This window comes from Protopterus annectens, chromosome 13.part0 (genome assembly GCF_019279795.1).
Source record: "Protopterus annectens isolate FY-2018-M chromosome 13.part0, PAN1.0, whole genome shotgun sequence".
NCBI classification, from domain to species: domain Eukaryota; kingdom Metazoa; phylum Chordata; order Ceratodontiformes; family Protopteridae; genus Protopterus; species Protopterus annectens.
The window spans coordinates 540,875,462-540,893,334 of NC_056747.1; the positions used below are offsets into that span (position 1 = coordinate 540,875,462).

At 38.6% G+C, this 17,873-nt stretch overlaps 1 protein-coding gene across 17 annotated transcripts in view; it reads left to right on the top strand.

Annotated features, from left to right (window-relative positions):
• Positions 1-17,873, top strand: part of ELN (elastin) — a 490,412-nt gene that overhangs the window by 209,580 nt on the left and 262,959 nt on the right. For all 17 annotated transcript variants that reach the window (XM_044054168.1, XM_044054169.1, XM_044054171.1 and 14 more), the window contains 3 exons: positions 8,939-8,962; positions 14,920-15,006; positions 17,676-17,747. In XM_044054168.1, the coding sequence (XP_043910103.1) occupies positions 8,939-8,962; positions 14,920-15,006; positions 17,676-17,747 (183 nt within the window). The remainder of the gene's footprint in view (positions 1-8,938; positions 8,963-14,919; positions 15,007-17,675; positions 17,748-17,873) is intronic.

A 17,873-nucleotide genomic window follows, 5' to 3' on the forward strand; every position in this document is an offset into this window, starting at 1 on the left:
CATTGTTCCTATTTTTGCCAATTCTTCCAAAAATAGTCCGTCTTTGGAAACCATGCTAGCCCCCCTTATAAACTGACCATTGACCAAATTTCTCTTGCACACCAAAGGGTGAGAGCTTTCATAGTGTAAGTATGAGTTGGAGAAAGTACTTTTTCTAAAAATGGAGGAAACAAAACATTTGTTACTAACACTAAACTAACATCCAAGTAGTGAAAAGAAGTAAATAAGTACTTTTTCTAAAAATGGAGGAAACAAAACATTTGTTACTAACACTAAACTAACATCCAAGTAGTGAAAAGAAGTAAATAAGTACTTTTTCTAAAAATGGTGGAAACAAAACATTTGTTACTAACACTAAACTAACATCCATGTAGTGAAAAGAAGTAAATGAGTGCTTGTGGATGAATGTTAAGAAAGTAGTAGCATGAGCAATGTATTGTAAAAAAATCATACATTTCATCCTCACCCAGATACCCACAGTCGAAGTTCCAATATGACTGAAAGGGAGAATGCAGAACAAAACATTTTTCCCACTTAAGCATAACCAAATGCTGCTCCCATTACGACCCCTTTTACCTGCTTATAGAAGTCTCCTTCGAAAAATAAAAAGTTTTTCTGCAGGACTAGTTCCATAAGATCCACTAGGAATTTCAGTTCTCTGTGATCCAAAAATTTAAAATCAAAAAGTGCTTTCTAAAAAATTTCATTTTTTGTCATCGGGTACACTAGTGAAAAGGTCTATGACATCTATAGTAACAAAACTGCAATTATCAGCCAAAAGATCGTTAGTTAACTTTCCCAGAAAGTCCCATGAATCTTTTAGGACATGGGATGTACCTTGCAAAACATTCTTCAGTTTTCTGTCAGAGTAGATTGCCAGAGGGAACGTCTTCGAACCATGTGAAAAGTTAAATAAACTGGGAATAAACCCCTATGTTACTGATCAGATTGCCAAGTGGCTCACAGATAAGATGCAGGAAATGAAAATAAGGGGTGTTTCTCCACAAAGAGAGCAGTCACCAGTGGAGTCCCTCGAGGTTCTGTTCTGGGACCTCTTCTGTTTGGCATCTACTTCCCTGAAGTAAAAGCCAATACCAAAGGGCACTGGCTGGCTAAGTTTGCAGATGACTGCAATCTAGGAGCAGTCATTGAATCCCCAAATGACTTTGCCATCCTGCGAGAAGGTTTGTTCCAAATAAATAACTGGTGCCAAAATTATGGACTGAAACTAACTGCCAAAAAATGCATTATTGTATCTTTTGGGAAATCACCTACCCCAAGGAACTACCACATTGACAATACACCTCTAGGGGTTGACTCTTGTTGTTCAGGATTTGGGAACTTATGCGAACAATGACCTAACTTTTAACCAACATGTGTCCATTGTTGTAAGAAAGTCCTTCTATAGTGCATAGCTTATAAACAAAGGGATTGTGTCTAGATCTAGGGATGTCATTGTCCCCCTTTACTCAGCCCTCATTAGGCCAATCATTGAATATAATGCCTCCTTTGGCATGTATCTGCCCAGGCACATGTTACAACTACAACACCCAGGGATACCTTAATAAAAGGAAGCAAGGCCTAAACAAAATGTCCTACATGGACTGACTCAAAGACCTGTCATTATAGTTGGTATCCTACACAGTGCTAAAAGGAGACCAACATCTGGCATCTTCTGGCATCTTCTGTCCCAGTACGGATGGATTTACTGCATATCAGCAAGTCATATGGCATCAGAAATACTCAGTTTAGGGATCTAAATTTGCAACATCAACAGAACAGTTTGCAGTGACAGGTATATCTCTAAGTGGATACTGCTCTGGAGCAGACTCCCCATCCACATAAAACAAAGTTCATCTCTGTCCATATTCAAGCGCAACTTGGATTTATGGATGGAAACAGAATATTTACTCAAGGACTGCCCTCTGTACTACTAATGGACAGATACAGCTCCTAAAGGCTTTATCCCATGCATGAGTCCCCACAAATTATCTGTGGTGTGATCCCAGTTATTCTCACTAGGGTTAATATATAATTATCGACCATGGGATGGGTAAGCATACTCTCTAACCAAATGAGATAGGTTAATTTGAGCACAATGGCCCACAAGGGCAGCCAGCCCAGTACTTAACTATGAACCTATGAACAAGTACTTCCTCTTTTATAATACACTGACTACAACTGGAAAGGCCTTAAATCTGTAGCTATTTTGTATAATATACATTTACCCTAAAACTCTATTTAATAAGTGCATGATTGATTAAAATACTTTCACTACTGATTTCATTATAACAGGTCAATCAATAAGCTATTGGTTTAAATCATGCAGCTTTATGCTTTGATACTCGATTCATATGTTTTACAGCTTAAATGCAAAACTCTGATTAATTAATGCAAGATTACCAAAAACATACTCATTAATAATCATATCATAATAGGCTAACAAGCATAATATTTATCTAATAAATGAAGAATTATACTGTTATGTCTTTGCTACAAACTTTGCTGTTTAATGCCAACCATGACGGAACCAAACTGCTAAAATGGAACAGAATGCATGGGCCCAATACAACAACTCTTTAGTATCAGCTGTATCTTCATGGCCCCTTTGGCCACAGTCCTCCCTCCTGTTCACAACTGTTGGCCTTGATACATAGAGACACACATATACACACACACACACACACACACACACACACACACACACACACAGTGTGTGTGTACAAACAAAAATATGATGTATAAGGCAGCAAGTCCTCCTAGAGTATCGAGGAACAAAATACACTTTCAGTTATCTCAATGCACTAAAATAGCTATGCATCAGTACTTCAAACTGGACATATTACGCCTCACCATGTCCTAAATATAAGAGGTCTGAACGGAGCATTCTAAATCCCAAAAATGCATTACCGTTTCTTTTCACTCTGTAGTGCTGCAGCACTGCCTTCTTCCTTGCTGTTGAATGTACAGCTGAGTAGCCGAAGACCATGCTTTTGCCTCGGTTTTACTTACTTTGACCCATTTAAAATGATTAATTTTAGTAGTCACCTGTTGCTTGGGTTCAGCAAGATTAAAAAATTAAGCAGCATAAGTAGCAGGCATAAGCAAATACTATCACTTACAATACGTCTGCACCATTTCATATCACATCTAAGAATATAGCTTTAGCAAAACTGTAAAGATTTAACTTATTTTTATGAACTCAGGAAACAGGTTATTAATCAATTCATGCTTCAGAACAGTAGATACAATAGCTCTTGCGACAATCTAGTTGAAAACATTTGTAAACATGCACAATAAATAAAGAGCCATGGAGCCCCTCTTCTTAATTGAAAAAGGGACCAGTATGATATGGCTCTGAAAAAGTCATTTGTTTTATTGTTTAATAAATGGAGTGGTACTTCAAAGAATCATTCTAGGTTACACTAACTTACTGCAGTATGACAAATATAATAATATCAGACTTTGCAGTAGCTTAAAGTAAGCCTTCCATAATGCAACTCACAGCATCATAACCTTCCGGTAGTGGATGGAGCATACTCATTATGCTGCTATATTCAGAAAAGACAAACCAGTTAAGTGCCAGAATGGTGCACAACCTGACCTTAACAAATGTTAAACACCTTCTGTGAAAATTGTTAAGGTTGAGTCCCATGCTAGGCAGTAAAATCTGCCTGTACTCACTAGAAAACGACAGCAGCAGAACAAAACAGAACAAAACTGTCTGTCCCCTTAACATGTCCCTAACTTCCTGAAATAAAAGGGTGTGTGTTCGTCTGCATAGTCTGTAGAATGCAAACATTGAAACTCAAATGTATGTCATTATTTAGCGACTTCAAACCTCAGTAGTTCATCCAAAAATCACATATTTTATGAGGAACTGACCAGAAATATGAATTAATAATCTGGATGTCCTGCAAAAATCTAGACAGAGGGGTATGGAAGTAAGTGTAAATGTAATGGACTGCATTATACTCCCTACATGACAGCGATCACTAGCTGTTTTATGACTTTGAAAGCCAGGAAAACACTGAGCAATTTTTTGTTCCGTTTTAACTTGTAGTCCATGTAGCAGATAAAGCTCCTTTACGTTACTAAAAGTTATGATTGTCTCACCAATCATAACCCCTTATTATGTTTGCTTAATATGGATGCCAAGATTTTCCTTGAGAGTTTCGCTCGGAAGATGAATTTCTTGGCATCCATATCAACAACAGATAATAAGTGGCTTATGATCAGCAAGTCACTCATACTCATCTATCATGTTAGGAATCCTCTAAGAATGTTATAATAAATTTTGAAATCTCTCGACTCATTACCTCTCTTCAAAGTCTAATCCACATATGCACTGCTTTTGGAAGAGAAAATATTTAATCAAATTGTTCTGTATCTTCACTTTTCCTTCTTCAACTCCTACATCCTAATATGCAGAAATATCTGTTTCAGTTCTACTCTGTCCCTGCACTGACCCTGTACTTGACAGACAAGCTAGATGCTGCCATATTTCTTTTCCCTCAAGAATATATCATATGGCTTTCAACTGAGGCAGTACATTAAATGCATTATGATTCATCAAAGAATCACCAAGTACTGCCTCATTGATTCCGTTTCCACTGCCTATTATCCACAGGTAGCTTGGCCTCGAAGGACAGGTAGTACCAGAATGCTGAGGTATAAGCACTTGCCTGTCTCATATCCCTGGTATGATTCTTTATTTGGTGTTGATAACTAAGCCTAGAGATTCTTAAAGAGAACTTGTGCTAATCAACTTTAAATACATTCATGCAGGAATAATCATTTCAGATAAGCAGACGGGAAAGGTATCAAAAATATGAGAGAGGTGAAAAACAATAAATAAATAAAATAAAAACCCGGGCAGCCAATTACGCACTAACTACTCATAGGACCACAGAATGGATGGTGCAGAGGGAATCCACAGAGGCATTCAGAAGGGCATAGTGCAGGTAGAGAAAGGGTAAGGGTAAAGGTAGGGGTGGAAGAGAGCTAGAATGTTAAATGCACCTAAGGGCACTGTAGATAAATTTATTATGTCTTACCATTCATCAAATATAGTGTAATGTAATACAGATATAAAGAAAAATGATGAAAGAAAATATGAGGAAGAAGCTGATTTAGTTAACAGAAGTGTTAGTATCAATGAACATAGACACAAAAAGAAGATGGTAGGGAAGCGGTATTATACATAAGTAGAAGCAGTAAATACAGACCTCAGACGTTAACCTGGAGAATGGATGTAAGAAGTGAAAATAGTCATTTACAGTTAATTACTATAAATAAATAATAAATAAAATTGTTCAGGGAAGAGCAGTTAGTAAGTTGAAGTTAGTGGAAAGAAATATTGAGGGTCATTGGGTCAATGATGCCTAGAATAAAAAAAGAACATTGAAGAGAGATTAAACGCAGGCCTGCCGTAAACAAAAGATTCAAGAGTAAAATGTATACAGATAATTAAAAAAAAGAAAAACGAACCACAGTGACACAGGAAGAACATACATACTGGATACAAAAAACACCCCAGCAAGGATTTGAACCCTGAGAACCAAGTGTGATGAGACAACAAGAATACATACAGTTTAAAATGCAAAACACAGAAGAGAGAGACAACTTTAAATGCAAGTAAAGTTCGAAAAGTAAATGAATGCTTAACACAAACATGCACATACAAAAACAGAGATAAATTAGAAATTACTAACATGATAAAGTAGAGACAAACACAAAAAAGAGCACATGCAAAAACAAAAAGTAATACGTGGGAGACTGATGTGAAGAAATGTGTAATGCTTAAATATGTCTGACTAACAGTAGTTAAATCAGACTAAAACAAACTAGGGGAAAATACAGGAAGGAGGAAGGTTAGAAAATCTAGGAGAGCTGTACAGGTCAAAATAAAATGTATAGCCATACATTAGAGAATGGAGAAGAACACGTGACCAAGTCATATTATTACGTACTTGTGAAAATATCTATTCCATGCATTGGTAGTATGCCTCTCTGTTACACGCTGACTGCATCATATAAATAATTAATGGGCACATACCTAACAGCTTTCTCATCATAAAAACGGATTCTATCTTTACTCTTAACTGAAAAACATGAATTGAACCCTAAATCTAAAACTGAAGGCAATACTAAGGCAAATTCAATAAATATTGCTTCTGTAATTATCATACTCCCTTATACATACAAGCACATGAACAAAACAGTAGTGTTTATAGTCTGATTACAACTTTCTGTTAACAATGGGAAACCGCCAGCTAACTTTTCCTTCTCAGTAAAAGTTCTTGCTCCCTAGAGTCCGGTGTTGTAACACAGAAGACTCTTAAGTTATAGGGCATAGAACTTTCCTTCCTCCATACACTAACAGTTACAGAAAAAAAGTGTAGGAGTGTAAACTGTTAGTTACTGACTCTCAAAGTCAATAAAAAATACTTTAGCAGTATCAAACTAGCAACAGGCAGAAAAGTGTCCATGAGCTTTAAAAGCTGTTCGACACATTAGATACTTTGTTCTTCCACACTTCCTGTTTATATGTGTGGCAGACTGAAGTTCTAACAGCTTTTATAAAGCTGTTTTACCTGTAACCAGTGTTGCTTGCCAGACAGATGTCCCCACTGTGAATCGATAGCATGAGACACAATATTAACAGCACGTAGGTATGCCTTACAAATTTTTATTAAGCACCCCTTAAGTCCATTCTATCTTGGCTGGGTTTTTCCTTACATGTTCTGCTAGGGAAACACTTAACAGGTTATCTTTTTCCCAATTTTGGATTGCATTCATGGCTCTCCATGCACTACAGATTCTACTAATTGTGCACCGAATGTTGGAACAGCAACAAACTTGCCAGCTGTGTTTGATGGTAAATAATCTATGATCAACATTTCATTCTCTGTGTCCTATTAAAGAAAAAAACTAAATTATCCAGTAATTATTTATAATAAAACTAGGAGAAGACAGAGCAAAGGCTCTTTAAATATATTTCAAATGTTTATAAAAGTATGTATATTTTAACCCTGTGTGGGCATTCCATCTGAAGGCTGTCACCACACTAAGAAGACACCTTAAAGGGTTTACAATTTTGGATATATACATCTTTTAAGAATAAATTGTCATAATGATTTGAAACGCAAACTGACCTTTTAATATATAAATGTTTCAATGAATTTCACAATCTCAGTGCATTTTTCTTTTGGAATGAGTACAATTGGTATCCCTAGGGTGAATTTTCTGATAGTTTAGAACAGAATTACTGTTCACAGCCAAACGTATGAGCCTACATTTCATTTTTAATATATTTTCAGCATAAGATCCACAAGGCACAACTGCATCTTTTCAGGTACTGCTCTGCAGCATTGCCTGGTTAAGCTAGTTCAGACTAGATGTATGGAGCTTGAGGAAATCAAGCCCATGACTATAAGCTAAATCTTGTTAACAACTTAGCATTTTATTCCATGCTTCACTTCCAGTTCACACAAAAGTCTGACAAATATTAATGTGTAATTCTAATCATTTTGATTGTATAGGGAATGAATAGTACTTTTTGTGATTAAGTTTTGTTAAGACTGATATGCTGTTCAGTGAGCTGCCAGTGTTGAGACGGGGTGGGGGTCTGAAAGTATCTAATCTAATATGCCATGTTAATGCACATTTTTCAAGTAAGGCACTCCTGTTGCCTTCTGTGGGGGGGGGGGCAGGAGGTGGTCCAGAATGTTGTTTCTTTCAGCTTTTCCAGGTTAGGGGTCGCCACAGTGGAACTCCGGTCCGCTAATGATTGGCAGCAGATTTTTACATACCGAGTTGCCAGTTCTGACGCACAACCTTCAACGAGGGTACACACATTCACGCATGTCTCCACACAGAAGACGCTTTAGCTGAGAATCGAACAGGACGTCTTACTGTGAGGCGACAACGCTACCACAGCACCACCACCGCAGGATGTGGTCCAGAATGTGGAAGGTAAATCCACCATGGCCTAGTGATTCATGCAAATGCTTCGGTAGGGTGTTTCCTAGAATGCCTGATTTACTTTTGGAAAGTGTTGAGCAATCCTCCTTTTAAGTTTGTTGATAGTTTTACCACTGTAAAAGGCTTTGCATGACCTGCATTGTGCCCTATATACCACTTCTTCACTGTCACTTTTATCTATCAAGTATCTAGAATTATTGTTCCATAAAATAACATATATTGCCATTATTTTTAATTTAAGGATATCTAAGCAACAGTTTCAAGGGTGAAGAAAGTTGTTTGAGTAACAGTTTGGTTTTACTTGCTCAGTGACATAACTGAAAGTCTCAGAATAAGAAAGTTAAGCCAGCCCTTGGGCATTGAGGAAAGTATCCCAGGCTGCAATTCTGCTGACTCAGCCAGGCTGGCAGTACAAGTACTGGAGACTGAAGATAAATAGAGAAATGGCCAGATGGAGACTGGTCTGAGAGAGTGAATATGTGGTTCAAACCTGTGGTGCAGACTCCATGTTAAATCCTTGGTGGAGAGCAGGGATTAACAAGTGTTCTGCCTTCACAGTATTATGGTGTTTGAAGGAATACCTTTTGTAGAATTAGATGATATACTGCATCATCTATGCCCATTGCATGTTACCCATTGCAATATTATGAGGATGAGCAACTCTGAACTGGTATGGTTTAAATAAAAAAAGAAACCCAGAGCATGATGATGATAGTACCACTACCAGTACTTACTCCTCACTTCTGGGAGGGGCAAATTGACCATGTGGTTCTCACCTCCCAGTTGAATAAACACTGTGATTAGGCAAGCTAAAAGGGAGCTTGATGGGTATTGTGGATTGTACAAGAAAAAAGAAAGGTAGAAAACAGGACTTTACTATTTAAGGAGCTTACATAAAAGTATGTAATATTTCATGTATTCTTTCATCATATGCCTTTTTTCTGCATTTCAGGTGTGAAACCACCCAAAGTTCCAGGTAAGATATATTGTTTCTAAGCTAGATAGAGTTTTCCTTGCATTTTATTTCCTTACTTCCCAGAACCATATCTTTCTGTGTGTGTGTGTGTATATATATATATATATATATATATATATATATATATATATATGTGTGTGTGTGTGTGTGCGTGTATATACATATATCATACACTCATTCATGTGCACCTATGCATATGCATACACACAAAGACACACAAATGCACACACTTACTGCTAGCAAAAGTTACAGTTTTAATGTCTGCTTTATTGTAAGTTAAGAAATAATCTGTTTACTTAGTTAAAATTCTGAATAATAAAGAAAAAAATGCATTTATCCTTACTATAAGGAATTCTGGGAATTATACACATTTTTCATGAAAGTTAACAGTTGCTGAATACAGCAAGTAAGGCAATATACTACATTACAGCTAATCAAACAAAAAAACTAAAGTAGGCATGCATCTGACTGCCCACACAACATTTTATTATAAAGATTTATTAAGGGAAATTGAGTCTTGAATTTACTAGACTCTGTTTTGAAGGTTGAAAAGGTATCACTCTTATCTACCAAGTTGTCATCTGCTCCAGCTGCAGCTGGGTCATGTCAGGCAATAGGTCTGGCTACCTACTGGTGAGGGGCAGCCCCCCCTCCCCCACTGAAGAGAAACTCCAAGATTCACTGTCATTATGCTCTTCTACAACAGCCTCAGCAGATGCAGGCCATGGATGAGGTGCATGCTCAGCACACCTCTTGTATGGACTGTGGTGAGGAGATATAAGATGCAGGCCATGGTTGAGGTGCATGCTCAGCACACCTCTCATATGGACTGTGGTGAGGGGATATAAGATGCAGGCCATGGCTGAGGTGCATGCTCAGCAGACCTCTCGTATGGACTGTGGTGAAGAGATATAAGATGCAGGTCATGGCTGAGGTGCATGCTCAGCAGACCTTTCGTATGGACTGTAGTGAGGAGATATAAGATGCAGGTCATGACTGAGGTGCATGCTCAGCACACCTCTCGTATGGACTGTAGTGAGGAGATATAAGATGCAGGTCATGGCTGAGGTGCATGCTCAACACACCTCTCGCATGGACTGTAGTGAGAAGATACAAAATGCAGACCATGGCTGAGGTGCATGCTCAGCATACCTCTTGTATGGACTGTGGTGAGGAGATATAAGATGCAGGCCATGGCTGAGGAGCATGCTCAGCACACCTCTCTTATGGACTGTAGTGAGGATATATAATGTATAGTTTGTCATAAGTCAATCTGTCCTGACAAGTGGCTTAATATATTTAAAAGAGAGATCAGAATTTGTGAGTGGAACTAACTGTATCTGGCTGCAAAACTGTTATACTTGCTGCAGTAGGCAACATGATTGCTTTTGTAATGTGTTCCTGATGAAAAAGAAAAGGCACATCAGAGAACTGTGACAAGTGTAAAGTAAGATGCCAGAACAACAGATATACATCACAGTCTAATACATGTATCCTATTAGCTGTGTGACAGGCAGCAGGTATATGTGTGCCAGCTATGAATGCATTAACATACTTACACAGAAAATGTCCCCATTACACAATGAAGCACATTATGTAGTATGCAGGCACTATGAACGATGTAGTGTAGCTTATCCTATAATAGGTCCTTGGGATGTTATAAAACTGCTATCATCACCTCAACCTATGTCGATCCATGCTGCAGCATGTAAACATTTGCTAATTTGACATAATAAAGTGCAAATAAGACAAATATCTTCAAACAAAACACAGGATAAAAGAAATTACAATGCTATCCACTTACAGCACCTGTCTAGACAATGTTGTCAACCTACTGCTTTACAGACATGGAGATCACTGGGGTTCCTGTGCCACAATCATCATAGTGACATCTGTACATAGTGACACCTGTACTGTTGCCCAGTCATGTTCAATTCTGTGGCTAAGGTCAGTATCTCAGCCAAATCATCCTGGGCATCAGCGTTGTTAAAGGTGCCATCACATTATGCTACAATGTGCTCCCTGAAATGGTCATGAAGGTGACAGAGCATGATTTTGTTTTCCTTCACAAACCATGTATATGTTCTCAAGTGGGTACTAGCAAAAGTTGCCATTTTACTGAATATCAGAAAATGCATTGTTTGCTAGGAACAAAATGGTTGCCTGTGCATTATATTTACAATATGAATTATGAATCATGGATAGTGCAACATGGAGCTGTAAAGTAGCTTGAAACACATATTCACAAAGTTCTGTTGCATGAGGTCATAGTCATGAGCTGTCAGAGGTTACCACAGATAGCAAGTAGTGTTTTAAGCCACAATTACATGGTAGCAAAATAAAGCAACTCATAGATATTCATGCAACCTGACCTAGTTTGTTTTTGTGTCAGACAAATGTGTATAAAATTGCATTGTATTGCAAGCACACCACTGTTTTGTATGCTAGATCATATAGATCTGTAAAGCTATACTAGATATCAGGAACAGAGTAATATGAGTAACAGCAGCATGTTCTGGACCTATGTGCAGTCCTGAGGAAGTACACAGCCCATGGTAAGCTGATTTTGTTCACTTTCCTGCAGAAGTATCCTTGAACTTGAATTCATATTACAAAAGGCTAGCAATATGAATATGTTTACTTGCAAGTGTATAATTTATGCAGAATGTACAGACAGCAAAGTATTCAACAATATCAGGAAAATCTGTCTCTTTGCATCCTTGGCACTACTATGGTGAGGGTATGGCTTGCCTAATCTATATGGTAGTCTATGGTGATGAGTACTACAGAACCTGTGCCTATACACGTGTATATTCCTCACTGTATAATGCCAGGGTCATGTCACTGGCACTTACCAAGATGTTCCCTATTGTTTGCAGTGGGCGTGCATGCCTTACCTTATACATACGAGCTGGTCCTAACACATTGTCTGAGCCCTGTGTGAAGTGCATATGTTCCAAATAATGCCATGTATATATACCTGCTGTATGTTTTTTTTTCATATCTGTCACTATAGCTAAGGTATGGCATACACCCACAGCTGGTCCTTTAAGTATAATATGGTATAAGGTTGCTGCTCCTTTGTCTGTAGCTGTCATCCCACCAGTCCCAGCACTATACATTTCATATGTTTGAGGCATGTGTTCAAGTCTAGAAGATGAGGTGAACAGCAGAAGCTGGACAACTTCAGCCCAGGTGAAAATGATGTCCTGCTACAGGCAGTTATATATATGGGTGGTGGCTGTAGGGAGAGAGGTAATGACCAGTTCTTATGATACCAGGTGAAGCAGACAGTGGCCCATGAAATACTTGCAATGGGGAAATGCAATCAGACAATGCAAAAGTACTGTAAGCATGTTACCAGTATTGTAAAACATGCCAAAGCAAATATGCATTCCATAGCAGCTGAGATGATGGTCATAACTGGGGGCCTTATTTGCGAAGCAAGCTAACTGAGTCAGAGGAGGTTTTAGTGTCTCTCCAGGGAGACAATAATCTTGGCATAATTCCTGGAGAAAAGGACACTGGCTTGAGGATGGATCATTCGCATACATCTCAGTGGTACATGCACCCACTTTGTAGCTCTTTTGGCAGATATCTATATAGCAGAAATGCACATAGAGTTGCTAGGCTAACAAAGAATATGTTTCCCATGCTTTATTAGAGACTCATCAGGTGTAAGGTCACATTAGGATGGCAGCAGAAGTAGGTTGGGAATGTATGGTGTATCTTGCATGGACATCCATAATATGCATACCATATGAGCACACCTGTAGCACAGGTACACGTGCTCATTTGAATGCATCTTTAATTACATATCACAGGACAGAGCACTTCTACACTGACATCATAAAACCTGGGCAGGACAACAGTCTGATACTGAAACAGGAAGGGGACAACAATGATGACAAGATACAGTTACCAGAGTCACACACTGATGACACAGCCTATCTCTTTCTTTGGGAAAGCTCCACCCATAGTATTGAGTGAAAATGTAAATCTGCTATTAGATAAACATGAATATGTGCAGTCTGTCCATTCACTGTCTTCACTGTGGGAGTGGTCTCTCGTAGCTCTGAGCAGCAGCAGCAACACTCCCCCATGGATACAGGAGCAGATGAGTGCACTGCATCCATTATGAGCATGTCCACCATTGCATAACTTCACAGCAGTGCCTGACATCTTCACGAGTCATGGTCTGTTCAAGACATTTTGACATTTGAGCAGATGTACTAGAGTATTAATAAGGTATACTCTACTGCAGCATAGTCCCAGCATGATGTGACTGCTATATGCATTGCATCTGTGAGGTCATGGAATCCAGGGACATAACACTGAATGGTCTTATGAGGTGTATAACTTCCATCTTCACCTCCATATTGAAGTTTGCCAGTATCACCATCATTACCCACAGCAGTATTGTTGTATGTGGTCTGAGTGTATGTGTAGGAACATCATGGGGTACATTGTCCTCACCTACATCTGGAAGTGTATTACAATTTACCATCCTATGTTGCGGGTGGCCATCAGAACTGGCATTCATTGATAGCACACCTCATGATTGAATTCCATGAAGGTCATGGTCTTATAGTCACATTCCATCCCTGCCAGGGAGGAACATTATCATAGTAAAACTAACTAGCAGAGTACCTGCAAGTCATGGTTATGTAATGACATCCCAAAGAAATTGCAGGAAGAAATTATTTCTGTCATAGAGTACCCATCACCTTGAGACCCCCCATATCCACTTCCTTTACTATGGCCCCACCCCACCAGTGTATATGCATACAGACAGACGTGTCATTGTGTCCCTAGCTACCTGTACACATGATGATGACTGTGAACAACTCCATCTTCCATCCATGTGGTGTATGTGGGGGGCAAAGTGTATGTTTATATTTTAGAAAATGTAGAATTAGATTAACCTTGGTAGAGCTGCCATTCTTGATGAATGTGTAAAGCTGTGCTCTTCATCCAAGCAAAACTGTTTTGTTTTGCCCCTGAATCACATATGTTAATGCTGATGGGCATGTCAGTCAAACCTATTATGCTTGATTTTAAAGACATCTTTATTCTCCACAACACTGCCTTTGCTTTAGACATTTCTAAGGAAAGTGTCTGAAAGTAACATAATCTCATTGGCTGTCCAGCAGTACACAAGCAGGTATTGGTATTTCTTATATCTGCAAAGGACCTGAAAGACCAGTGAACCTCAAGTCATATTACTTGTTCCCCTTCTCAAGGTTTTCAATGTAGACACATTTCTCCTCCTGCTCATGCTGAAGGTCCTGTGCCTACACAGTGCTCCATCTACTCATGCTCCTGCTTTTCAGTCTCAAAATTTTCTCCTCCCACTCTTGCTCAAGTTTCTCAGTGTTGGCACAATGCTCCTCCTACTCATGCTCAGGGTTCTCAGTGTTGGCACAATGCTCCTCCTACTGATGCTCAGGATTCTCAATGTTGGCACAATGCTCCTCCTACTCATGCTCAGGGTTCTCCATGCTGGCACAGTGCACCTCCTACTTATGTTCAAGGTTATCAGTTATGACATTTTGCTCCTCCTGCTCATGCTCAGGGTTCTTGGTGTTGACACAGTGCTCCTGCTACCCATGTTCAAGGTTCTCATTGCCAACACATTGCAGTCATGTACCATCATGAACACTAGTGCTCATCACTTTGTGTTTACACTATTTGCAATGAACAGTTCTGTAGTGTTTATCTGTATTATTTCTAAACCGGTTCTTCTTTTAACTTTCTGTACAGATTAGATCACACAGACAACAGCAGGTAAAATTATTTGCTCACTGTAACACACATCTTTTCAGCAAAACAGACATAGAAACTGTCACGATGACATGTCTGTAGCTTAGCTGCTGTTATTGTCAATATATGTTTATTCTGTGTGCTTTACACCTTGCATTTAGCGTTTTAACCATTGATCATTGCTGATTTATCAGGTACTGGAGTCGGAGTTCCTGGTACTGGTGTTGGTGGAACTGGAATTGGAGGTGTTGGCACTGGAGTACAGCCTGGTGTTTCTTCAGGTACTGTCTTTAAAGCACTTTTTAATATGTCAGTGCTCATGTAGCACTCACATCTTGATATTATATATGTTTTATTACCCTTTGTGTATAACTAACCGTACAATAAGCAGATTATAATAAAAACACAGTAGGAATATCTGTCCACAAATCCAGTAATGAAGTGCATTGCATACAATGTTATAATCAACATAAACATTGTTTATTAGCAGCTCTTTCAAGTGATAATTCTTAATTTAATCAAAAAGGAGACCCACTTAGTCAATCACATCTGGCATTTTGAAAATAATTGTCATGAACATTGTATAATATAACTGTAATACCTGTCAGGGGGCAGGGTAGTTGTATTTATTGCTGACTGACCAAATTTAATCCTTCAGGTAAAGCATGAGGAACGCAATGCTCAGGCTAGGAGGCAGCAAATCCTTGAGTTTGTTTAGCGGTTCAAGCTCTAGCAGAGCTGATGAGTGGGCATGGGAAGGAATGGCAATTGTCATCTCACCCATTTCATGAAGGACAGGCAGGTTACTGCCTGAGATTTGGAACACCCCCAGGGAATGGGGTAGTGCTGTGATTGCATATCATGTTCCAGAATGTCAAAGAGGAAGTAGAGTTAACTGATATTGTCGTGGTTCCACCCAGTTAGAGTTTCCTTTCCCTAATTAGCATAAAATATTTATGTTGCAGCTGTGTTGCTGATGCCACTGCATCCTGATTGCCTGTCCATTCTCCTCTCCCTGGCACTTGTATTCAAAGATGTCTTCCAAGCTCCCAAGTGCAAATGGGCCCCAGCCTGAAGTGGCAGGTCAGACAGGTTAAAGCAGAAGACTGAGGAAGGACTGTGGAACATATATGATGGCAGACAACAAAAGACAAACCTGTATAAATAACAGCTGTCTCCTGGTGGCAGAGATGATATGGAAAATAGAGTCTTTGTATCTTTTCCTGAATATTCATTATCATTCATCATTGTCTCTTCCTTTACTGATTTATTTCAATTACATATCCTATAGAAAAATAGCAGACTGATTTCGGATATCTCCTCAAAACAGTATTGTCTTTGTGCACCTTATACATTCTGGCAGAAAGATCTTTTTACTGAAGCAGCAATTTTAGTCTAATCTCTTATTTTGAAATACTTTTCCTCAGCTTCTAACCCCAGTGAAACAGAAATTTTCAATACGTTTCCATTTCAACACCCCCTTTCAAAACGCAGTTGGTGTTCAGTGCCATAAACTCCAGTCCACCACTAACGCTTACTCTTTTCAAGAACTATTTCTGTGGAACACCTTAACTTTAGGTAGTGATGGTTACAAGTAGTAATATTTTCATCCCAAACCCACCCTAAGCATGTATCAAGGCATCAATGTTATCATGCTCGAGTAATAAGTCTCATCTTGTTTGAGCCTACTTTCTCCTCTTTAAAATAAATACATAAATACATAGATAAATAACTCACCAGTTTTTATTTCACTTTCTTATTCTATACCCTCCTTCACACACCCAAAGCAAGCACATACACACATTTTTCTTCTGATTTTGATTGCTTATGTTTGAGGGGAAAACAACATGTCAGTGTGGACTGGTTGGCCTGTTAGATGAAGCAATGAACAGGCAATTGCTATTGGTTCAGGCTTTATCAGGTGACTGGTGTCTGAGGCAGACTAAGAATTGCAAAATAATTGTAAAAGAAAGAAACTGTATTTGCTATAGACACATTTAGATGAATCATGATGTAGGTTTAAAAAGAAGAAATTGACTTTTTCATTATGTATATTTTTATTAAATATACTGTGTTGTCTGATTTGATATCTTCGTGATGACCATGTGTATTCTCTTCTTTTAAATTGGCACTGCTATCCCGCTTGTAGAATGGTATTATCTTTTTTTTTTGTCTTTTGTGAAGCTGAGAAACGTGAGTTGATATTTCACGGTGTCTGTGTGTGTGTGTGTGTGTGTGTGTGTGTGTGTGTGTGTGTGTGTGTGTGTGTGTGTGTGTGTGTGTGTGTGTGTGAAACCTATGTTGACCAAGTAAAGGGTAGCATATCATCTCAGTATTCCAGTGCTTTTGTCTGTGGACCAGCATGTCATTCCTGCTTTGCTTTTATGTCATGGTTAGTTAGAAAGAAAGAATTGATAACCACTTAGAAGATCACTTCTGAATTATTCAAGGTTTATTAGGAAGAAAAAAATATCTACCTTCAAGATAGCTTTGGAATCGTGCATGTGTCAATCGGGAGAACCAGATGGTAGTTACCTGAAGAACTGCTGTAGACTCACTAATGAGTTATTAACAGGAAGCAAATAATATAGAGTGGAGATCCTAATAAGTAAATCTGAAATAAGACACAGTTTGTATTTGATTCACTATCCCATTATGGAACTATACCAGTAGCACAGACAGCAGACAACAGCTGGTGATCGGTCACAGTAAGACACTTCATCACCTGAGTTAGCAGAAAACCTGATAAATGGTTCCATTTAGTGCAAGCCAAAAAAAAATGTATGAGCAATACTGTTGTTACAAAGACTTACCTTAAATATAGTGACTGGGACATGTCCCTAGAATAGAATAGTTTGAAAGGAATGCATTTTCCCAAAAAGTAGTTTACATTTACATGAATGATACTGTCAAGTCCTGCACCTGACTGTATACATTTTTTTTATTACAGGTGCTGTTATTCCACAAACAGGTGCACAACCAGGTGTTGGTGCCGCAGGAAAACCTGGAAAACAATTACCAGGTGAGTATAGCTCAATTACTATAAATCACTGTATCCTTAAATATTACCTAGTAAACAAGGACATAAGGCAAACATCAGGTATTTTGTTCTCCCACTTTTTTTAATCTCTATGAAAATGATATATAT